Source organism: Neolamprologus brichardi, chromosome 23 (genome assembly GCF_056152115.1).
Source record: "Neolamprologus brichardi isolate AB-2024 chromosome 23, ASM5615211v1, whole genome shotgun sequence".
Classification (NCBI taxonomy): Eukaryota; Metazoa; Chordata; class Actinopteri; order Cichliformes; family Cichlidae; genus Neolamprologus; species Neolamprologus brichardi.
In genome coordinates, this window is record NC_142125.1 from 44,027,533 (window position 1) to 44,049,271 (window position 21,739).

Here is a 21,739-nt window from a genome sequence, read left to right on the forward strand (position 1 = left end):
ATTTATTAGTATGATTAAAATGATTATGTTGATGTCTTTGTGACATTTTCATTGACTAATCACAGTGTAAGTAAATCCTGGTCTTCTCAGTCAGAGTACAAATGTTGGTGTAAAACGACTCTCTGGGACCTGATAGTTTTATAATTTATCGTGAGCAGATGTTGTTTTTTTACAGTGCTTGCAAAGAATAAACTATTTAATTAATTAGCCCAGTGTCATTTGGGGACAATATAAACCATTAAAATCTTGATACTTGCACAATATCAACAATATCCAAAGACCTTACTCTGAAACACCAAAGGTTTTGTACACAAGTTACTCAGACATGTTTAATTCAATTCAATTTTATTTACACAGCGCCAAATCACAACAACAGTCGCCTCAAGGCGCTTTATATTGTACAGTAGATCGTACATTAATAGATACAGAGAAAACCCAACAATCATATGACCCCCTATGAGCAGCACTTTGGCGACAGTGGGAAGGAAAAACTCCCTTTTAACAGGAAGAAACCTCCAGCAGAACCAGGCTCAGGGAGGGGCGGGGCCATCTGCTGTGATTGGTTGGGGTGAGAGAAGGAAGACAGGATAAAGACATGCTGTGGAAGAGAGACAGAGGTTAATAACAGATATGAGTCAATACAGAGAGGTCTGTTAACACATAGTGAGTGAGAAAGGTGACTGGAAAGGAAAAACTCAATGCATCATGGGAATCCCCCGGCAGCCTACGTCTATTGCAGCATAACTAAGGGAGGATTCAGGGTCACCTGGTCCAGCCCTGACTATATGCTTTAGCAAAAAGGAAAGTTTGAAGCCTAATCTTGAAAGTAGAGATAGTGTCTGTCTCCTGAATCCAAACTGGAAGCTGGTTCCACAGAAGAGGGGCCTGAAAACTGAAGGCTCTGCCTCCCATTCTACTTTTAAATACTCTAGGAACAACAAGTAGGCCTGCAGAGCGAGAGCGAAGTGCTCTAATAGGGTAATATGGTACATGTGATTTCACATATTTGACAGATATTTTCCAGAAGCGTTTTGAATTCATCTATACAGCCTCTCTGGATTTCTGGTTCGTGAAAAGACTACACCCTCTCAAACTAGGCCACACACTGTGTTGCCATCAGGTGTTCGATTTTAATCTGAATATAACTGATGCCTGCTTATCAGACCGCTTCCCTGTCATTTGTATGCACTGCTCCATGTTTCCTGTACCTAACACTGTATTGGACACATTATGCTGATCAGGTTGTATCTTGGTGAGGCCTTTGAAAGCACCTGCCTCCAGCTCCCTCGCCTTATCAACTTATTCAGCACCACCACAGTTATTGAAACCATTGCTGCGTATAAACTGAGTAAACCCAGGCCTAAAAAGTCACCCTGGATCAGTGACACTGCTGCAGCTCTCAGGACAGATTGTATAAAACCAGAGAGACAGTGAAGGAGGAGCAAGTTTCAAGTTCTGTTTTTAACTTTGTAAAACAACCCAGAAGAAATCTGTAAATCTGCTGTTGTAAATATTTACTTTACAAAATCACAAAAACCTCCAATAATCCCATTATGAAGATTTTGTTCTCCACCACCAACTTTATGTTATCTCTACCTCCTCCAGTGCCTTTTTTAGTAAAGTTGAGAATATTAGGAGTATTTCTACCTCCCCTCACATTTTAACTGATTCTTTCTTCTGATCTGTTTTCAAACCACATTATCCTTCTTTCATCAAATCCACAACCTCCACTAGACACTGGTCCAAGCATTCTCTCAATCATCAACAGTTCAGTCTTTCAGTTCTGGTTCAGCTCTCTTCAAGCAGGCAGTTGGACCTCTGATGAAGAACAATAACCTAGAACCCACCTTACCAAAACACTACTGACCAACCTACAAACTTCCAATCCTCTCAAAAGTCTCAAAAGTCGAGTTTCGGATAGTGACGGCCAAATGACACGTTCTGAAGCTCTGAAGCTTGTATTGGAAAAGGTTCATTGATCAAAGCTTTTCAATACTTTGGTGACATCTGGTGGCCAGAAATATGAAGAGCAGCTTCATTATTACTGCCCACTCTACCAAGTTTCTGCCCACCAGCTTCAGCTTCAAACAGACCATCATTAGTATCAAGGCTACCTGCAGCATAGAATAGAAACCACAATAGTCTTGTACAACGCCTGCACGTCAGTGCTGGCGTCAGCGGCACAGCACTACACCGGCTCACCTCATACCTCAACAAACTATTCGTCTTCGATGGCAGCACTGCCACCATCACACTGCCACCACCATATTTTAATGTTGTTGTGATGTTCCTCTTCTGAAATTATGCATTCAATTTATGTGAGATGTAATGGGACACACACCTTTCAAAAATTACAAATTTTGCCTCTTCTGTCCACAGAGTATTCTCCCAAAAGTCACTGAGATCATCAAGATATTTCTGTCTGCGACAAGCCTTTATGTTCCTTTTCAAACAACTGTACAGCACTTTGTTTGAAAGTACTTAATTTTTTTATCTTGGAGCTCTGCCATGCAGGCCATCGTTGCTCAGTCTCTTTCTCATGAACACTGACCTTAATGACACAGATGAGGCCTGCGGTTCTTGGGATGTTGTTCTGGGGTCTTTTGTGACCTCTTGGAGGACTCGTCACTGCGGTCTTGGGGTAATTAGTCGGCCTGCCACTCCTGAGAAGATTCACTAGTTCATGAATTACACGACTGTAATTCATTATTATCAGGAAGTCCTAAAAACTCCCTGAAAAGCCTTCAGCTAATCCAAAATGCTGCAGCAAGAGTCCTGACAGGGACTAGAAAGAGAGAGCAGATTTCTCCTGTTTTGGCTTCCTGTTAAATCCAGAATTCAAAATCCTGCTCCTCACATACAAGGTCTTAAATAATCAGGCCCCATCTTATCTTAATGACCTTGTAGTACCATATCACCCTATTAGAGCACTTCGCTCTCGCTCTGCAGGCCTACTTGTTGTTCCTAGAGTATTTAAAAGTAGAATGGGAGGCAGAGCCTTCAGTTTTCAGGCCCCTCTTCTGTGGAACCAGCTTCCAGTTTGGATACAGGCTCAATCAGGTGACACTGAATCCCTGAGGCTGCCGGGGATTCCCATGATGCATTGAGTTTTTCCTTTCCAGTCACCTTTCTCACTCACTATGTGTTAACAGACCTCTCTGCATTGAATCATATCTGTTATTAACCTCTGTCTCTCTTCCACAGCATGTCTTTATCCTGTCCTCCTTCTCTCACCAACCAATCACAGCAGATGGCCCCGCCCCTCCCTGAGCCTGGTTCTGCTGGAGGTTTCTTCCTGTTCAAAGGGAGTTTTTTCTTCCCACTGTCGCCAAAGTGCTGCTCATAGGGGGTCATATGATTGTTGGGTTTTTCTCTGTATGTATTATTGTAGGGTCGACCTTACAGTATAAAGCACCTTGAGGCGACTGTTGTTGTGATTTGGCGCTGTGTAAATAAAATTGAATTGAATAGAATCAAATAGATGCCACTCATAAGATTGATTCCATTCGCATTTGTCAAAAAAACATGTTTCATCTATCGCGCTGTCCTACTGAACCTGAGCACTCAGTGCTTTATACAACATTCCTCATTCACCCGTTCACATGAGCACTTTTTAAAAATGCTTTTTCTAACATTCACACACATTTATACTCTGATGTATGAATCGGGGTCAGTATCTTGCTCAAGGATATCTGAGATGCAGAATGGAGCATCCACAGACCGAAGCAATGACCTGCGTTTGGTGAACTTTTGTCTGTTTTGTTTTAAATGTATTTTTGTGTGAAGACCTTTGTGATGTTTGTCTTGAAAGGTGATATATAAATAAAAGTTTACTAATGTTACTGATCTACCACCTGAGCTAGAAAAGCCAAAAAGTTGATTCTGTTCATGTGGAAGTTTTCTGTGGGAGAAACGTTTCGTCATCCAGGTGACTTCTTCAGTCTGAAGAAGTAAATAAGGGAGACAGCTGGATCAAAGAAAGGCCTTTTAAAGGAATGGTTTAATAACGTCGAAAGCATGTCTAATCTGTTAGTAAAGAAAGCATTAATCAAAGCTAAAATGTCTTTGAGAAGTGTTGAACGAATGGAGTCTAGAAGGCTCATTAATGGTTTAGAGCAGCGGTCCCCAACCCCCGGGCCTCGGACCGGTACCGGTCTGTGAGTCGTTTGGTACCGGGCCGTGAGAGTTGAGGCTCAGGTGTGAAATGTCTGGTTTTCAGGGTTTTTATCGGTTTTCAGCGTTATTTTGTTATCGTTTTTATCGTTAACTCGGTTTTCCTGGGTCTTTTCACGTGTGTTATGAATAAATCTTCCTTTTTTTGGTACCGGTACTAGTTTTATTTTGTTGTATTTATCCGCGACACCTTAAAGGCCGGTCCGTGAAAATATTGTTGGGCATAAAGGTTGGGGACCGCTGGTTTAGAGGAAGAGATCACTGAAGTTAACACAACAGAGTGAGGATACTTCTTTCTCTGATTCTAGTCTGTGGAAGGCTCTCGGTGTTTATTTACACTGTCAGCCCACTGTGACCAAAATATTACAAAATTCACATACAGGAAAAACACAAACCTCCTTCAAATGAGTTCAACCAGGAGTCCTTTAAACAGTTCAGAAATATACTCAAACTTATGTGTGTAATACAGACATATACTCTTATTACAGGACAATGACACAGATGGAATTAGATGGTAAATATTTATTCACGGTAACTTATTACTTATTTCAAAAATAATAAAATTCTAGTAAAAAAGAAAAAAAGTAGCCAAACTACCAAACTGTCCAATTGTGTCCAAATGAAAGGGAAACAAAATAGCCGGACTAAAGGTGCCGTTACAGCCCGTTAAGATGCTCGCCTGGCAAAGACACGTTTTCATTTTTAGATCCTTTCAGTATCAAAGCGTCACGTGGCCCTTAAGTTACAGGCTGAAACAAACATGTTGTGATTCCTATTATACAGAGTTAAACTGGGATATACAGCATCAGTCCAGTTCTGAATGTTCATGTAGAGGCGAGTCCTGTGAATTAGCTACACAGATTTGAGACACAGCGTTCGAACATCTGCAACTGAGGACTATATAGCAGAAAAAGCTAAGCTAGTCTTATAAAAACTTCAGAAAAGCAGACATATTAAAAAAAGATAGCCAGTGCTGCCCCTCATATAGATACACTTATGGCATCAATGTGAAACAAGCCAGTTCAGTCAGCGAATACTTCGGTGTGCCCGACGTCTGCCGGCCCAAACTGGCAGGGTGGCAATGATGCCGCGTTCACGGCTGCAACATTTTTCAAAGAACAATTAGTTGGAAATTGCTGTAACCCTACTGATGCAACAGCAACACAGCAGTTCGTACATCTTTGAAAACACACAACAGAGCCCTGTACTACGAAGCAAGTCCAGTACATCCCATCCTTTATTCTCTTACTGGAATATCTGAAACCAGGATACAACTTCCCATCGCTGGTCAACCCGGGATTTCTCTGCACGATCACATGAAAAGGATGATGTTGCCCAAACATGGTACGTAAACAGCCAGCAGAGCAGCTGATTTCACAGTGCTACCCCTCAGCCTCCTATGTCGCCTCATTCTTGAGTTATCGCTTCACAAACTTGGGCCTGTCCACTCGGCAGGGTGACCACAGTACCCATCAGTCTATTACGGCTGAGTTAAAAAGGAAGATAAAAATATGTTAAACACATACAGTAACAGAGGTGCTGTACACTGCTTTAGTATTAAAATAAAGTTTAGCCTATTTGAAACCAGGAGGGAAAGCTGCCAAAGCTGCTGACTGTGTAAGTTATCAAACTTCTCAACATCACAACTCTTTAAGACATCAGAGGATCTGATGGATCATAATGTAATGAAATGTGTTTGAAAGAGTTTTTATTGTATCAGCTGCAGCCTGACAGAGAATCAATACAAGAGCAGAATTCATCTGATACAAACTGAGCGAGTACAACAAGGAGCTCCATTCTGGGACCGTACACTCATCCTCACAGAGCTGAAACTGTTTAAATGCAGCGAACATGTAGACTTCACACACTAAAACATAATTTAGACCCTCCCAGTATCCACACTGAGGTCTGAGGGACCGCACAGATCGGTAAGCAGGTGGTGATCTGCGATCTCTATCATAACCTTTTATCAGAGGTTAGTTACCATGGGTACCACGTCTCACTGCACCATCAAAGTAAAGAAAAATCCAGGGTTAACCTGAGATGACCTGGATAAGACAGTTTTTATCTCGACCATCCTGCTTCATAGTAAAAGCCACAGGACATGAGCTGGATGTGCCACGAGTACAAAACAGGCCCGAAACAGCCGGCAGCTTGTTGGAGTCACTGGTTGAACAGCAGCGCACACATTGGCAGAAAGACATTTGTCAGAATACTGTTTAACCCCCCCATGGCAAAAAGTGTCATGTTTTTTAAAGCACGGCACGGTCAGTGACACTAACAGGTGAGTGTGGCGTTCTAGAGTAACAGATAAACATTTGTTGGATTTTAAGTCAAAGAGTAAACGGCTACGCAGGATGTGATCACGGTGTTGTTGAGTCAGCGGCCTGCAGACATCCAGGTTCTCGAGGGTTACCTCCAAACGTCACGTCACCAGCAGACATCTTGATAGTTGTTGCCTGAAGGTCTGTCACTACAAATCACTTCCTATGTGGGCGCCTTTAATAACAGCTGTTAGCTATGACAACCAAAACACACACAGCAAACTTCAAACACTACTTTGAAGAGAATTCCAGGAATCAAAACTGAGTCGCAGCAAAGACTGTAAGACAGCAGCTTCGTTTAGGCCAAGCAGATACATCAGACAACAGAGCAATGGACGCCGTCATGACTCCATGCTAGTGAGCACACGAGCCACAAAAATGTGAAAAAGCTGAAGCGGGTTGCTTCACACCTCAATAACAGACAAATGGAGCACCAGATATCAACAGTCGCACAGTAAGTCCATTTAAACCATTTCCCTCTTCGGTCTGTCGACACAAATGCAGCATGCAATTCTAATCGTTTGCTTCAGCCGGATGTTGCAGCGCCCGCAGATGCCTTCTCTCGCAGCTTCATCCCAACCTCTGCGAGCGTGTTCGGCTGCTGATCGTTGGCGGCGCTGACACAGCACAGATTCCCCCGTAAACACCGCTCACTGCTCAACTCTGGGTGTGTAGTCAGGCCGTCGAGTCTGAATGATCTTTGGTCGTGGTGGGCGGGGCTTGTCATCCTGGTCGCTGTCGTCGGGTGCCGAGCTGTCGCCGCGTTCGTCGTCGCACACATGGACGACCACGCTGGGAGTGGTTGGTGTTGCTGTGTGAAGCTCGTACTTCCCCCCTAAGAACAACACAAAAATGGTCAAATTGGAGGACATTTCCCACGCGGCGTGCTACAATGTAGCAAGTCACTGTGCAGTGATGATGTTTCCCTCTTCAGCGACAGAGATGATGCAAAATGGAGAACAAAGCTGTCAAGATCCCGACGACCTGATGATCTCAGGCTTAGACGTCAATGAGGACATTTTGTCCGACATCAGCTGGTAACTTCAAATGTATCAAGGAAACTATTTTAATCAGTTTCAGGAAACATTGCTTTTCTATCTGGAGGCAGAATCTAGATGCTTTAGCCACATCAGCCGACACAGCATCAGCACACCAACTCCTAACCCCCACTACCTTTACTTCTTAACTCTGACATTGGTGGTGTGAACATAGCATTAGCATGTGGAGCTGCAACAGGACCAGTCTAAAGAGTTTCAACAGTCAAATAGTCCATATGTTATACGTTTGTAATTTGTAATGAACACTCCAGTGACATTTAAAGTAATAGGGAACGGCTTTACTAAGTGACAAACGTGTTTCGGGGTGTGGCCTTCATCGGGGTCATTGAAGGCCACACGCCTGAACGTGTTGGTCACTTAGCAAAGCCGCCCCTATCCGGTCTGTAAGTCTGACGTCATTAGCCGTTCCCGGGCCTAAACTCTGCTGCAGGTCCCAAAGTCACATGATCACTGCGACATTACGGAGAGTTAAAAACTGTCTAAATTCTTTCATCTTTAATAAAATGATCAGTGTTGCTGCTTTACCAGGTGTAACATTTAAGTTTAACATCGAGGCATCCATGAAAACAGAATTTATTACATTTAATGGAGTTAGAAGTCAGCAGGAAGTTAGCAGGACGTTAGCAGGACGTTAGCACGCTAGCTTCCACCTAAACATGATATAGCATGTTCTGACTGAGAGATTTCTGAAACAATTCAAACGTACAGCTCTGCTATCACTTCAACATAAATGAAGACAAAACTAAACAGCAGTGACGTTTGTAGGGTTACTGAAGTTGGGCTAGCTGCTATATAATGTTGTGCTACGTGACCGCTAGCGACACAGCTATGTTAGCATAAACACAGTGAAACTGGAGGATGAACGCTAACTTTTTCCCACTCGATGAAAGTTAACGTGAGTGTTCTCGGTGGTCAGGAACAAATGCAGTCGCATGGCAGGATGCTGTAAAAGGACCAAACTTCAGCAGGAGAACAACTGAGATAATCCATCCACAACACGAGGTTAGTCATTCATATACTGCTGCATGGGCTGTAGTTACACTGTAAGGGTTTAAAAACTGAACTTTAAAATGATTAGCGGTAATAAAAACCGAGAGAGGCCGACAGTGACCACTGACTGTTTGTAGGCTTGCAGATTACATAGAACAAGATAAAAAGCATTAAAACAAGTTAAAACACAACAGCCTTAGTGAACACAGCAGTTTGGAAGCAGGATTCGTCACGTCATCACTTAAAGACCGGATTACTTTAAGTGTTGCTGGAGTCTTCAGGTCATCAGATCTTTGTCTTCTCCGTGCACCTTGGAAGAAGGTGAAGTTGTGCCAGAAACATTTGTTGATATAGGTTTCTAACCCTCACTGCTTTTAAATGTGCTGTGTCTATGCTAGCAGACGTGCATGAAGTGTGGGTTTCCCATCACTCCCCTGAGCTCAGTGCCCCGTTCTCTCGAGGAGCCTGTACGGCTATACAAAGCTGTGATGTTGACTTTCACTAACACATAATAACAATAACAATAATAATAATAATAATAATAATAATAATAATGGATTGTGTGACATGCACAAGACAAGCATTAATTTATAGAACCTCCCCCACATTTCATGAAAGTTTGACCTTGAAAAAGAGGTCAGAGGTCAAAAGTAACGTGATATTTAGAATCCCTATATGTATTCAATATAAACAAGAGCAGTAAGAAACATAATAAAGTGCCATTTAAAACTATGACTTTTACCATCAGATCTATCTATTGACCATGAAAAAGAGATCAGAGGTCAAATGTGACATATTTTAAATCTTTAAATCTTTTAAATCTTATCTGCAATACCTTCTATATGTTCACACTGTGTTTGTAATAATGATAGTTTCTAAGCCTTTTAGTCAATTATTGACCAATGATCATTAAACTGACCTTGAAGACCTCAGTGTGAATGGTTTGCATCATAATTCAGGGCTCAGCTTCCTGAGTAATCTAGTATGCACTGTTGCTCTATTTACGTGATGTCATCGATACCTGTGACATCTTTTCTCTTAGATTGTTTTGTGTTACATGGTCCCTGCTAAACAAAGTGGAAATGAAACACTGCAATGAGAACCTACCACAGCGCAGCTCCTGAAGTGCAACAGATGCTTCTTTTGTCCTTTTTAAATCTCATTTTATAGTTTTTCTCTTTATTATTTTTGTTCTTTTCAGTGCAGCAGGGACAGCACTTAATTTTGTTTCAGTGACGATGCTCTGATCGCGGTGTTTCCCTCTAAACACGACGCCTGTCTGCAGTGCTGCTGGCAGTCATTGCTGCCTGGCTCCTGACTTTGAGTTGTAGGCGTTGATGTCAATATCAGTGTGGAGACAATCTCACACACTTGTAATCAGTCATGATGAATTTATCGAGAATTAAATGAAGGAAGACATAAAAAGGTTAAAAGAAGAGGAACGCCGCTTTAAATCATGTACCACTCCGCTTCAGTTTGCATTTGAGGCTGCAGGAAGTGTCGATTGTGTTTTACAAACCTGTCACACATTCACACACAGATGGAAAATCATATTGTATACCTGGCCCCAGTTTAGAGATGGCACAAAGCAGGTCATAGTTGATGACCGGTGTGGCGTCCTGAGCCTGCTCCCAGCCAACTGGAGGGGAAGCAGGAGGCGAGATCAGGAACTGCTTCTCTGGCTTGGGAGGCTCCAGACGAGGACTCCCTATGTGAACAGACTACACAGGGCAAAGGCAGGGAAGCACTTCATAGTAACCAGCAATATATCACAGGTTTACTGAAACTGTAGCATCATGTAGAAAGAAACCAAAAGTTGGTCATTGCCAAAGAAACGGACTGATGATTGTGTTTGTGTCACCTACCTACCCAGCTAACTAATGGACTGATATTTATACAGTGCTCTCTAGTCGTACCACTGAAACCACTCAGTCACATTAAACCGTAGATTCAGTGATTTATTGGATATTTCTTCCTGTGTATTTCACCAACTTTAACTACAGAGAGAAAATTATTTATTCGATCCCCTTCTGACTTTGTAAGCTTAAAAACAAATGAACAGTTTCTCATTTTTAGGGTAGTTTGATTCTAGTAGAAGAAGACGGAACAAACAAACGTTCTACGTTGCATGTGACTGGCATCAGCTTGTCCCACTGCTCCAGCGTGAGCACCACCCAAAGTCCCCACAGCAGACATGGAGGTGGAAATCCTGTGCTTCTGGGATCCGCCCTACTGTGAAGTGGCACGTCTAATCACTGCGTCATTCACCACAGGGCAGCAGATGGCCCCGCCCCTCCCTGAGCCTGGTTCTGCTGGAGGTTTCTTCCTGTTAAAAGGGAGTTTTTCCTTCCCACTGTCGCCAAAGTGCTGCTCATAGGGGTCATGTGATTGTTGGGTTTTTTCTGTATGTATTATTGTAGGGTCTACTGTACAATATAAAGCACCTTTAGGAGACTGTTGTTGTTGGCGCTGTGTAAATAAAGCTGAATTGAAATGTTTATTATTTTGTAGCATAGAAAGGATGAATTAATCAGCTAGCTGACATAAAGCAAGCTAACAACATTGTTTAGGTAGACAGAATGTAACTCTCTTATAAACTACACTAGGTTATTCTTATAGACACATACAGAGCAGCAGCTCCATTCATATCAAACTGAAGCTAACATGTCAGATTTAGTCTGGAGGACGAGATCTGCAAAGAGTGGTGCGCTCAGCCGAACGGATCATTCAATCAGAGCTCCCTGACCTGCTGTCCATCTACACCAAGCGGTGCAAGTCCAAAGCTAGGAAGATCATGATGGACCTCTCCCATCCCAACAATGGACTCTTCTCACTGTTGAGGTCTGGGAAGCGCTTCTGCTCCCTTAAGGCCAAAACAGAGAGAATGAGGAGGAGCTTCTTCTCCCAGGCTATTCAGCCCTGAACCAGGTGTAGGACTGGACTCTCACACACATCACATCACCACACGCACCACCACACATTTCCTATAATCCTATAATTCCTATAATTTATAATCTTTATAATCTCTTTCTGCTATTTGCACATTTCTTACTGTAAATTTCTAAGTTAATTTGTACATTTTGTAGTAACCTGTAAATTGTAAATACTGTAAACCTATTTTTCTGTCATTTAACGGTCGGGCATTGCACAGCTACAAGCATTTCACCCCCATGTCATACTGTGTGTGGTTGTGTGTGTGTGACAAATAAAATTTGAATTTGAGGACGCTGATCGATGTCACAGTAAGTGAAAGTTCACACATCTCTATAAGAGAAGAACGAACACTGCTATAACACACAAGTTCTTCCACAATGTAAAGTTGTTTTTTAGTTATTATTTCAATTTTCATGTATTATTCCAAACTCTGGGACAACCATAGATGACATCCAGAAAGTGTATCAGGAGCTCCGCCTGGTTTAGTTGAAGGTCTGAAAAAGCTACATGTGTCTGATAGATCTCAGCCTACAGATGTTACCTGAGCGAAGTAAAGTCTCATTTCTTTGCCGTTGAAGTCCGTCTTATGTAGTCGGAGTCTCGCCTCCGCTGCAGCCAGAGCATCTCTGAAACTGATCCTGATGCGCCGAAACGACTTGAAGTACTGGAACTGCACTTCCGAGTCGAACGAACGGAACAAGGCCTCGAAGCCAGCCTGGAAACACAGAGGAAGCAGACAGCAGGAGGAGACTGATGACGGACATCTCTGAACCATCTTACAGCCCATTCAGCACTTTCTTCACTTTCTAGCTAAAAATATTGAGCAAGAGCGAGGTAGAAAGAGTTATTTGAAGACTCTATGAATAAAGCCACAGACATCTGATCATGCAGACACACTGAAATGATCGATATTACCTAAACGCCGAGAGATTAGCACACATTAGTGCAGATGTAGGATTCATCTTTTTCTTAACACTGTTTTATTATCGAGTTGTACCAACAGCTGAAGGAAATCATGTTAAAAAGCTGCAAAATCCCCATTACTGTGTTTCACAGTCAGTCTTGGCTGTCCATTACTACTGAAACACAGTTTTAGAGGGTAGTTGAGCTGGATGCTTGGGTTTATTCAGCTGTGAAATCAAGTTTAAGCAGACCTCTCAACAGCTACATTACACGATGAACTGCACATAAAGCCTATATACAGTCAACACAAATGCAGTTGGAAGCTGCTGGTAGATCCTGTCTCACGCACACGGGGTCAGCTGCCTCGCTAGTCAAATTCCAGGAAATCCTTTAGTGACACTGTTACCTGCACCTCAGAGTGGTGGAATAATTCCCGGTTGGTCACCGAGGCCACCAGGCAGAACCGGTTACATTTAGTGGTCTTAATGTGCATGACAGGCGACCCGCCGATCCGCAATCTTTTGCACCTGATAACTGAGTTCAGGGTGCGATGCAACGCTGTAACAGTCAATGAAGTTGAGGAGGAGGAGGGACGAGGTTGGAGGACTGTAGCTTTCCCCAGGGTGACGAGCAGAGACAACAGGACCGTGGTCGGGTTCTTCCCCTGCACTGGCTTCAGTCTTTCTCCCTCGGTGCCCACAGTACATCAAGTCCACAATGTTAGAGAGGCAGTGCGGCACATTCCAAGATTACGAAACAAGAATCTAAAGTTAGAAATTGAAAACAACACCTAACATTTGCTAATCTGCGTTTTCTGCTGCAGCTTGTTCCTGTCTCGCTCGCAGCAGACTGAAAACTCAAGGAATTTTCCAGAGATTTGGGTGTGGAGAGCTGAAAATGTCACTCACACTTTAATCTCTCTCTCTCTCCCAGATCCAAAGCCACTTAAACGAGGCCCTGCCAGCCTATGACGCATTAGCCACAGTCCCCTCCTCTCTTTTTCCTGGTCTCATTCACTGCAGGCCAATCATCGGTGGAAGGAGGAGGGAAATCTATTTTCTTCTCTCTTCCTATTCCTCCGCTGACAGATACAAGCCAACACTGACTAATCATACAGAATGAAGGGCAATGACTGCGTCTGTGCGAGCGAGTGGGAGACAGAGCGCAACGCTGACATCACTCCTGATACTGTTTATTAGTGGAAACTATGACAGTGAGCCTCACTTTGGATTCCTCATGCAGAACAAAAACATTAATATCTTTTCTCTTTGTACTGACAGACAGAAATGACACATGCAGCTGGGAGACTGACACCAAAGTAAAAAATAAAGGGGTGAAGGACGAGTAGAGACAGGACTAGTGAGAAGCATGAAGGGATCCAGAGGCAGGTTGATAACATGCTTCTGTGAGGTATTAATAGCAGAGAGCTTAAAGCACAATGACAGACAACACTGTTCCTGACTGCTCACACAGTCAATATCTTCATCATTATTGATAAAGCACTTTAAAACAACCAAAGGGCCGTGCACTGGAACTAAATAATACAGTTACATAATTAAAGCCAAATAAAAGAAAACTTATAATCTTTAATTAGTTACATATTAACTAATTTAATTACAAGAAAAACTACGTCCCTGAGGCCAAAAGCCAAACACTAAACATGATGGTTGACATAAACAACATGATTTCTTCTTTTCATTGAGGGGAAAAAAGTCACAACATTTACAAAGATCACCAAGAAGCACTTAGAGTGCAGATGTCTGCTAAATCAAATGACTGACCTTGAAGGAGAGGTCAGAGGTCAATGTTTTGAACAATGACCTTGGAGACTTTGGTAGATCTGAGCCAAATTTGAATGGATTGTTAAGACTCTGAAACATCATGTTTACGGACACCATGAAGCTACCAGCAGATTACTCCAACCTGGAAGCTCCTCTCATTGTAGCAACCAAGCTGAGTAAGCACACGTTTCATTTACACTGTACAAAGCTAGTAACACACTGATAATATTCATGGGGAACTCTGTAAAAACAACACTGGACGCCAACTGGCCAACAGAATGTTCTGCTGCTGTTAGACCTCAATCCCCTGATCATCACCGACATCTGTCACACATCTGTCACACATCTGTCACACACCTGTCACACACGGGGTGGCTGCAGCTAGGTAGAGCAGGTCATCTACTGATCGGACGGTTGGTGGTTCAATCCCTGGCTCCTCCAAGTCTGCAAGCCAAATATCCTTGAGCAAGACACTAACCCTAAGTTGTTCTCCGGTGCATCAGAGTATGAAAGTGTGTGAAGCTTAATTAGGTTACTTGGGTAAGTCTAAATTGCCCGTAGGTGTGAACCTGAGTGTGAATGGTTGTCTGTTGGCCCTGCGACAGACTGGAGACCTGTCCAGGGTGTACCCTACCTCTTGCTGCCCTGCGACCCCGACAATGAGCATGGATGGATGTTGTATAAAGCACTTTGATAGTAGAAAAGCACTTTAAGAATCAGTCCATTTACCATTTAACAGTGGACATGGCTACACATTTTGCAGTGGAGCAACCATCAGCCAACTACTGTACATGGGTGACAAGCTATAAGCCAGGACACTGACTCACTGATCCACATCACCAGGATGTACAGTGAAGGCATCAGGATGTTATTCAGACTGGATAAGACCCACACCCATTTTCACACCTTGACTCAGGCGATTAGAGGATCATCAGGGGTCCTTTTGTCCCTCTGTGGGGGGAAACTCCCACTAGGTTTATATCTGGGACTCTCCACCATTTGACCTTAGAACTGAAGAAGCTTCTCGGATGAAGGTGAAACGTCTTCAAGCAACTTAAAGAAGTCCAGACTAGGGATGGGTATTGTTTAGGTTTTATCCGATACCGGTACCAAACCACTACTTTTGAAACGGTGCCGGTGCTTAAAGAATGAAGAACACAAACTTTGTCCAAAAACCTCTCATGTTCAGCTGTTTTTTTGTAAAAAGATAACAATGTTAGCCTTTTCTGCAGCTATGGGGCATATATGGTATCACTCTTGGCTGGAAGCAGCTTAAACAATGGAAAAAACACAAACTTTGTCCAAAAACCTCTCATGTTTAACTGTTTTCCACTTTTTCTTTGGTCATTTTAGCCTTTTTGTCCAGGGTGAAGGGAGTATCTGCCATCAAACAAGAAGACAGCCGCATGTAGCTATGATGGTGTTTGCTAGTTCACCTTACATGCATTAATGTAATAACGTGGTTAGCCTACTCAACGTAAATTACACACGAACAACATGAAGCTACTCACGCAGAGAAGAACGGCTGCTGCTGCATCATCATCCTCATCATTTCTGCTACACTGGCAGGGCTAGGGGCCAGGACTCTCCTCTTTGGGATTTTGGGGGATGTTGCTAACTCCGGGTCGATAACAGGCACCACACCCGCAGTAGATGTGCTCGGTGTGAGGTCTCGCAGCAAGCTATCAAATACGGCGCATTTCTCTGCTTTTAAAAAACCCGCTATGCGTCGCCAGGTGTTTCATCGGATTCGAGGTGTTACCTCCTTTGACAGTATCACAGTATCAGCTTAAAGCACTTGTTGCAGCTGCTGAGTTTGCATCTTTTGCTGTGAAGTACAGCCAGACTTTGACCGCTTCACCTTGGGCATTTTTAATCTGTAGCTCTGCTCTAAAAGAACGTACGTACCTGGCCCCGCCTACTATCCTCGGAAACGTAAAATGATTGGCTAGAATCTAAAGTGTATCACAGCTCAGGAAAAAAAGCACCGAAATGTGCGCTGCTTTTCGGTCTGGTTACTACCGTTTATGTCAGAACCGGTGCCATCATGGCACCGGATACCGGTACCCATCCCTAGTCCAGACGCTTTTCTTTGCAAGCTCCTTCGACTACGATGACCTGGATGACTGAGAACCTTCACAGACATATGTCCTGTAACAATAAGCAGGCACAGAAAGAAACAGGGGAAACCCTCCACCCAAAGTCCATGACCACGACACTCTATTTCCCTATAAAAGAGGGAGGACGAGGATTAGTGAGCGTCAGAGCCACAATCCAGGACCTCAGCCCCAAACTATGCAAACCTGCCCCGGAGACTATCCAACACATCGCAGCAGGATGTAAGATGCAAGCTGTGACAGTGTTCACTGAGAGGCACGACCAAGTAGCTTAATTGATGTGCAGGATCATCTGTGTGGCACATGGACAACACAGTCCCAAGTCCTGGTGGGAGCCATCATCAAACGCTGTTGAGAACAATGAGCTAAGGTCCTGTGTGACTCCAGACAAGCAGCTGTTGGACAACCAACCAGACACAGTGGTGGGCAGAGAACCATAGACCAAGACGGAAACAGCATGCACAGTTTGTGGCCAGCTGAGCATGGGTGTAAATGCACAGTGACTCATGTCACTATCCTCTGTGTGTGTGTGCTGTAATATTAGTGAGTCTCCTGACAGTCTGCTGATGCTCTGTGTCCATCGTTGTGTGTTGATGTTAAGCAGCACAACAGAAACTACAGACAAACTTGCACTAATCACCTGCAGGTCTCAGCCTCACCCTGCTGCAGCCGCTGTGTGTGCAAGCCCAGCCCTGCATTCTTTCCATCCCACTGTTTCTGTTTCATCTGCACATTTTTTTCCATTGCCTCACCAGGCAGACACAAAACAAGAATTTTTATTGCACCATGCTCTCCTTTCTAGCGCAGAAACAAAACTTGCACAGCTCAGCAAACATTAGTATTTAAGTTCATACTGGGGTACAGTGATCATGTGGAGACAGGCCTCTACTGCCCTCCTGAGGCCAGTAGGCGCATAGCAAAACTATAACAGAGGATTTGGAAAATCATCATTTTGCTGATAATACTGAAACCTTCAGGTCTTAGAGAAAAATGAAGTTAGCGTCCAGCTAACTAGGTTAGTAGAACCAAGAAAGTTTAGAAAACTCAGCAGAACCTGACTGTGTCCAAATTTGTGTTTGTTAAAAAGAGTTTTCAGTGTTTTGCACACCTTTGTAGGGCTGTGCAATATGACCAAAATCTCTTATCCTGATATAAGACATTTATCGTCCCGACAACGATATATATCACAAAAATTTAACATTTTTAGTTAATTCTGTGAATCTCGGGCAACTCGACTTGCGTGAAGTGTTTTCAGCTGCGTGTTGTGTACCAGGAGTCCAGTGTTAAGTTGAAACAGGCGCATTTTTCTTTGTGAGTGTTTATTACACAGCATGCTGCGGGGAAAATCCTGCTCTAAGGTTTATTTTTTAGCACCTGGCGGCTCTTTATGGCCTCTCATTCATAAACACTCTGCATACCATTTCACATGATTCAGTTTATTTTGAAAAATCTCAACAGGATCTTCAGCTTTATTGTGAAAGGTTTATGTGGAACATAAACAAGCGGACGGCGGAGCCAGACGATCGTTGTTGCTAGCGATAACGTATAAAAACAGTCGCTTGTCTGTCCGTAGTGTGGTTATATTAAATATGAGAGACTGAGAGAACTTTAAGCAGCTGTACAGTGACCATCAAAACCATGAAAAAATATTGCCGTAAACACTTTCATTTGCGACACCACAAAACAAACGATAGACGTTTTTATATCGTGAGCCGATATATATCGTTATGTCGAGCAGCCCTACACCTTTGGCTAAAATATATAAGAGGATCTATTAAAAAACTGCTTCCTTGGTAAAACCTTCACAACCTCTGTTTGAGCCAATCTGCATTTTTCTTTTCATTTTTCGTACATTTTAAAGATATTCAACTTGTTTCCAGTTTTTAAGCTTTTAAAACTCAATCACATTATGTTATTTCCTCCTGCATCATTTATTTGTAGGCCAGAACTGCATGCAACTATGCTTTTTGGCAGTTTACAAATTTAATAGTGCACTCTTAGAATACTTCCATGAAATACACATTAAACATGACCAACATCAGTATCACTATTGACAGCTGTGACTTATAGGTGAAAGACTCCATTCATAGCAGCAAATATGTTTTTAGAAAGTAGAACAATGCAATGAACTTAGGATCTTTGTTTGAGAACTTCTTTAAATCCCAGTGTCAAGTCTTCATGGATTGGAATGTTTGTCCAGCACATCCACTGATGTTGGACTGAGATCTGGAGAATTTGGAAGAACACTTAACACCTCAAACTCCTTGTTATGCTACTCAAACCATCACTGAACCTTGTTTCCCCCTTTATGGCGGGGAGCATTAACCCACTGAAAGACACTGCAGTCATCAGAGTTTCCATGAAACGGTGCACATTTGTCTGCAACCATGCTTAGGTAGGTGTTATGTGTCCAAGTAGCATCAACATGGATGACAGGAACCAAGGTTTCCCAGCAGAACATTGCCCAAATTGTGATATAATATGAACCTGAGTGCTCCTCTATGCTCACTCAAACACAGTTTCATGTCCTCTAGTGGGGAGTGAGGCTGCCACGATGGCCTTCAAAAAGGTCAACCTATATAAAGCTCCAGGACCAGAAAGCATTCCTGGTCATGTTCTCAGAGCACGTGTGACCAGCTGGCAAAGGTGATTGCCAATATCTTCAACATCTCCCTTCAGGGCGTCCACCATCATTCCCATCGCCAAGCAACAAGTGGTCTGTCTAAATGACTACTGTGGCACTAACATCAGTCATCACAAAGCCAGCAGACAGACTACACATCCAGTCTACCTCCCTTACACGCTCGTCCAATTTGCCTACAGAAGAAACGGAGCCACAGACGTTGCATTGGCCACACACACTGCCCTGCCCACCTGGAAAAAGGGAACATATATGTGTGAATGCCCTGACTACAGCTCAGCATTCAACATGATAGTGAAAGTTGGAAAACACACTTCCTCCTCGCTCATCACAAACACAGTACAGATGATATGACCATCACGGGCGACGATGACACAGTCTACAGAGTGGACATGAAGGGACCAAACAACTAGTGACAACAACCTCTCTCAACATCAGCGAAACAAAGGAGGCGACAGTGGACTACAGGAAACAACAAAAACGAGTACAGAACAAATCTGATTGGATGGTAACATAACCCCGGACTACACTACTTCAATTTCATCAGAATTCAAAACTTTTGAGCTGTCACGTATAACAGCGGTCTCCAACCTTTTTTGTGCCACGGACCGGTTTATGCCCGACAATATTTTCATGGACCGGCCTTTAAGGTGTCGCGGATAAATACAACAAAATAAAACTAGTACTTGTACAGAAAAAGAAGATTTATTCATAACACACGTGAAAAGACCCAGGAAAACCGAGTAAACGATAAAAACGATAACAAAATAACGCTGAAAACCAATAAAAACCCTGAAAACCAAACATTTCACACCTGAGCCTCAACTCTCGCGGCCCGGTACCAAACGACTCACGGACCGGTACCGGACCGAGGCCCGGGGGTTGGGGACCGCTGACGTATAAGAAAAAAAAAGAGAAAAAGAAACAGATGTTGTGTGAGGAAACGCCACAAACAAGTCACATAGGTTCATCTCGAGTTCAGCCACTATCAAACTGAAGCCACCGGTTATTGTTTACGAACTTACCGTTGTTGAAAGCGTTATGCTTAAGCTAGTTACCATGAGGATGTCTCATTACTGAAATCACAATAGCAACTAATTAGATGAGCATCAAACATCAAAAGAGACGTTTTTGATGTTTGTGTTGTTACTCAACTGAGTCTCTCACCAGCTGCTGCACATTGCTGCACCCACAGGAGAAACTGCTCCCAAAGGTGAAAGTGACGTAACTGCACAAATTATTAGTATCACACAGTCCTGGCTTCACCGGCACAAATCTGTTTTTCCACACAGCACATGTCCGCTGGGACTGAATACTCCCTCAGAATGATTCTGCTGGTTTTATTATGGCCATCCAATATTAATGCAGTGACATTTCTGATTTACAGGATGGGGAGTCCATGGAAATGCTCACTGATTTGGGATTGGCCTTGGTGACAGAAACACCTGTTAACCTGCTCACCTCCTTCCCCCAAGAAGCTGCAGGAGATGTAGGAGACCATCCATTAAGCATTTCAGCCATGTTCCCCTGTGTGACATCATGACCCTGACTACTCAGTTTAATCCAGGAGCATTTTGGGTCTGAACCCAACTGGACCTTCTTTTCTGATTAAAGCTAGCAAACAGACTACAACCCAGAGGAAAGTTGAACCTCAGGAATGAACTAAAGAGACGTCCCAGAGACGGTTTCCAATCAGTTTAGGGGCGTGACTATAGCTGTCACTATACTAGTCTTTAATGGAGCTAATTCATTGATTTTCATGATGCCAGTAATCCCTCTGCCACCACATAGACCTGTGGCTCTCCTACACACACATCTTTCTCATTTAAGGCTACTGTGCTCCATAGATACACGTTTATCTCCTAGGTAACCGTGTGTGTGTTTCTGTCATACTATCAGATAATTTCATGTTTTGGTTTAAAAACAAAGAGCTGTCTCTAATGAACTGCACAAAAGCACCAAAGCTATCGGTTCATATGTAAGCACTGTTTAGCTGTGCCGCACACAGGCCGGTGCCTGACAGCTTACCTTGAGCCTTTCCTCGTTGAATAAATCCTCCGCCACTTTGCAGGCCACCAGGGCGTCCGGTAAATCCGTGAACTGAACATCTACCGGGGCCGCCTCCTCGCCGCCATTATCCGCCTGCTGCATCACCAAATATCTGGAAACATCGACAGCCTTCCGTCAGCACCGACACACACTGCTTACTGCCTGACTCTACACCTACCAACACCTCTGATATGCCGCGGACCAAAACCAGGACATGAAGCTATTTTTGTGGATAAACATATTATGACAAAGGCGTCGCTGCGCTGTTTACCCGCCGGTGTTAGCAGCGATGTCCTGTCTGTGTGTGCCTTCAGGCGGCCGCTGGCTCCTCACTGTGCTCGCAAACCCGAACTGCTGTCAGCTGTACTTACAGCTACCTGCAGCTACGCGGAACAGCGGAAGCATTTCCGGGTTTTCTTCTTCGCCGGCCTTCGCGGCAGTCTACATCCGGTCACGGTGCGTTACTGCCTCAGCGGTCCGATGACTCACCTCCACACAGGGGCTGTATCCCAATTCAGGGTCTGCAGCAGGGGCGATTTTAGCCCATTTTTGGGGGTGCTGAAGCACCCCCAAAATGAATCAAAGCACCCCCAAAGATTTCTTACTTTTTTTGACAATATTTGCTGTTTGTGTGACACATTACTAAAAATATAAAAAGCATACAGTACTGTACTTGTTTGAGACGTAACATTTTAACAACAAAAGTATAGATAACCCCCCCTCCCAAAATGGTTTGTTCCAGCTCTCCCCTGCTCTGGCTCTAGCGCTC

The 21,739-nt window shown here is 43.5% G+C and overlaps 1 protein-coding gene across 2 annotated transcripts; it reads right to left on the minus strand.

Moving 5' to 3' along the window:
* Positions 1-4,680: 4,680 nt before the first annotated feature.
* rcan1b (regulator of calcineurin 1b) lies at positions 4,681-21,377 on the minus strand. 2 transcript variants are annotated; one of them, XM_087836859.1, is made up of 5 exons: positions 21,242-21,377; positions 20,950-21,082; positions 12,021-12,194; positions 10,107-10,266; positions 4,681-7,332 (listed from the first exon to the last, which is right to left on the minus strand). In XM_087836859.1, the coding sequence occupies exons 2-5, from the start codon at positions 21,070-21,072 to the stop codon at positions 7,148-7,150; spliced, it is 642 nt and encodes a 213-aa protein (XP_087692985.1). In that variant the 5' UTR covers positions 21,073-21,082; positions 21,242-21,377; the 3' UTR covers positions 4,681-7,147. The 2 variants fall into 2 exon arrangements, with proteins under 2 accessions (XP_087692985.1, XP_087692986.1); XM_087836860.1 differs by lacking the exons at positions 20,950-21,082; positions 21,242-21,377 and adding an exon at positions 12,789-13,366.
* Positions 21,378-21,739: the final 362 nt, after the last annotated feature.

What these genes read in the sequence shown, in the direction of transcription:
- rcan1b (XM_087836859.1), bottom strand. Translation starts at nt 21,072, where the DNA reads ATGCAGCAGGCGGATAATGGCGGCGAGGAGGCGGCCCCGGTAGATGTT. An exon ending in TCAACGAGGAAAGGCTCAAG is followed by an intron (nt 12,195 to 20,949) that starts GTAAGCTGTCAG and finishes CTGTGTTTCCAG; the next exon opens with GCTGGCTTCGAGGCCTTGTT. An exon ending in CATCTCTAAACTGGGGCCAG is followed by an intron (nt 7,333 to 10,106) that starts GTATACAATATG and finishes TGTTGTTCTTAG; the next exon opens with GGGGGAAGTACGAGCTTCAC.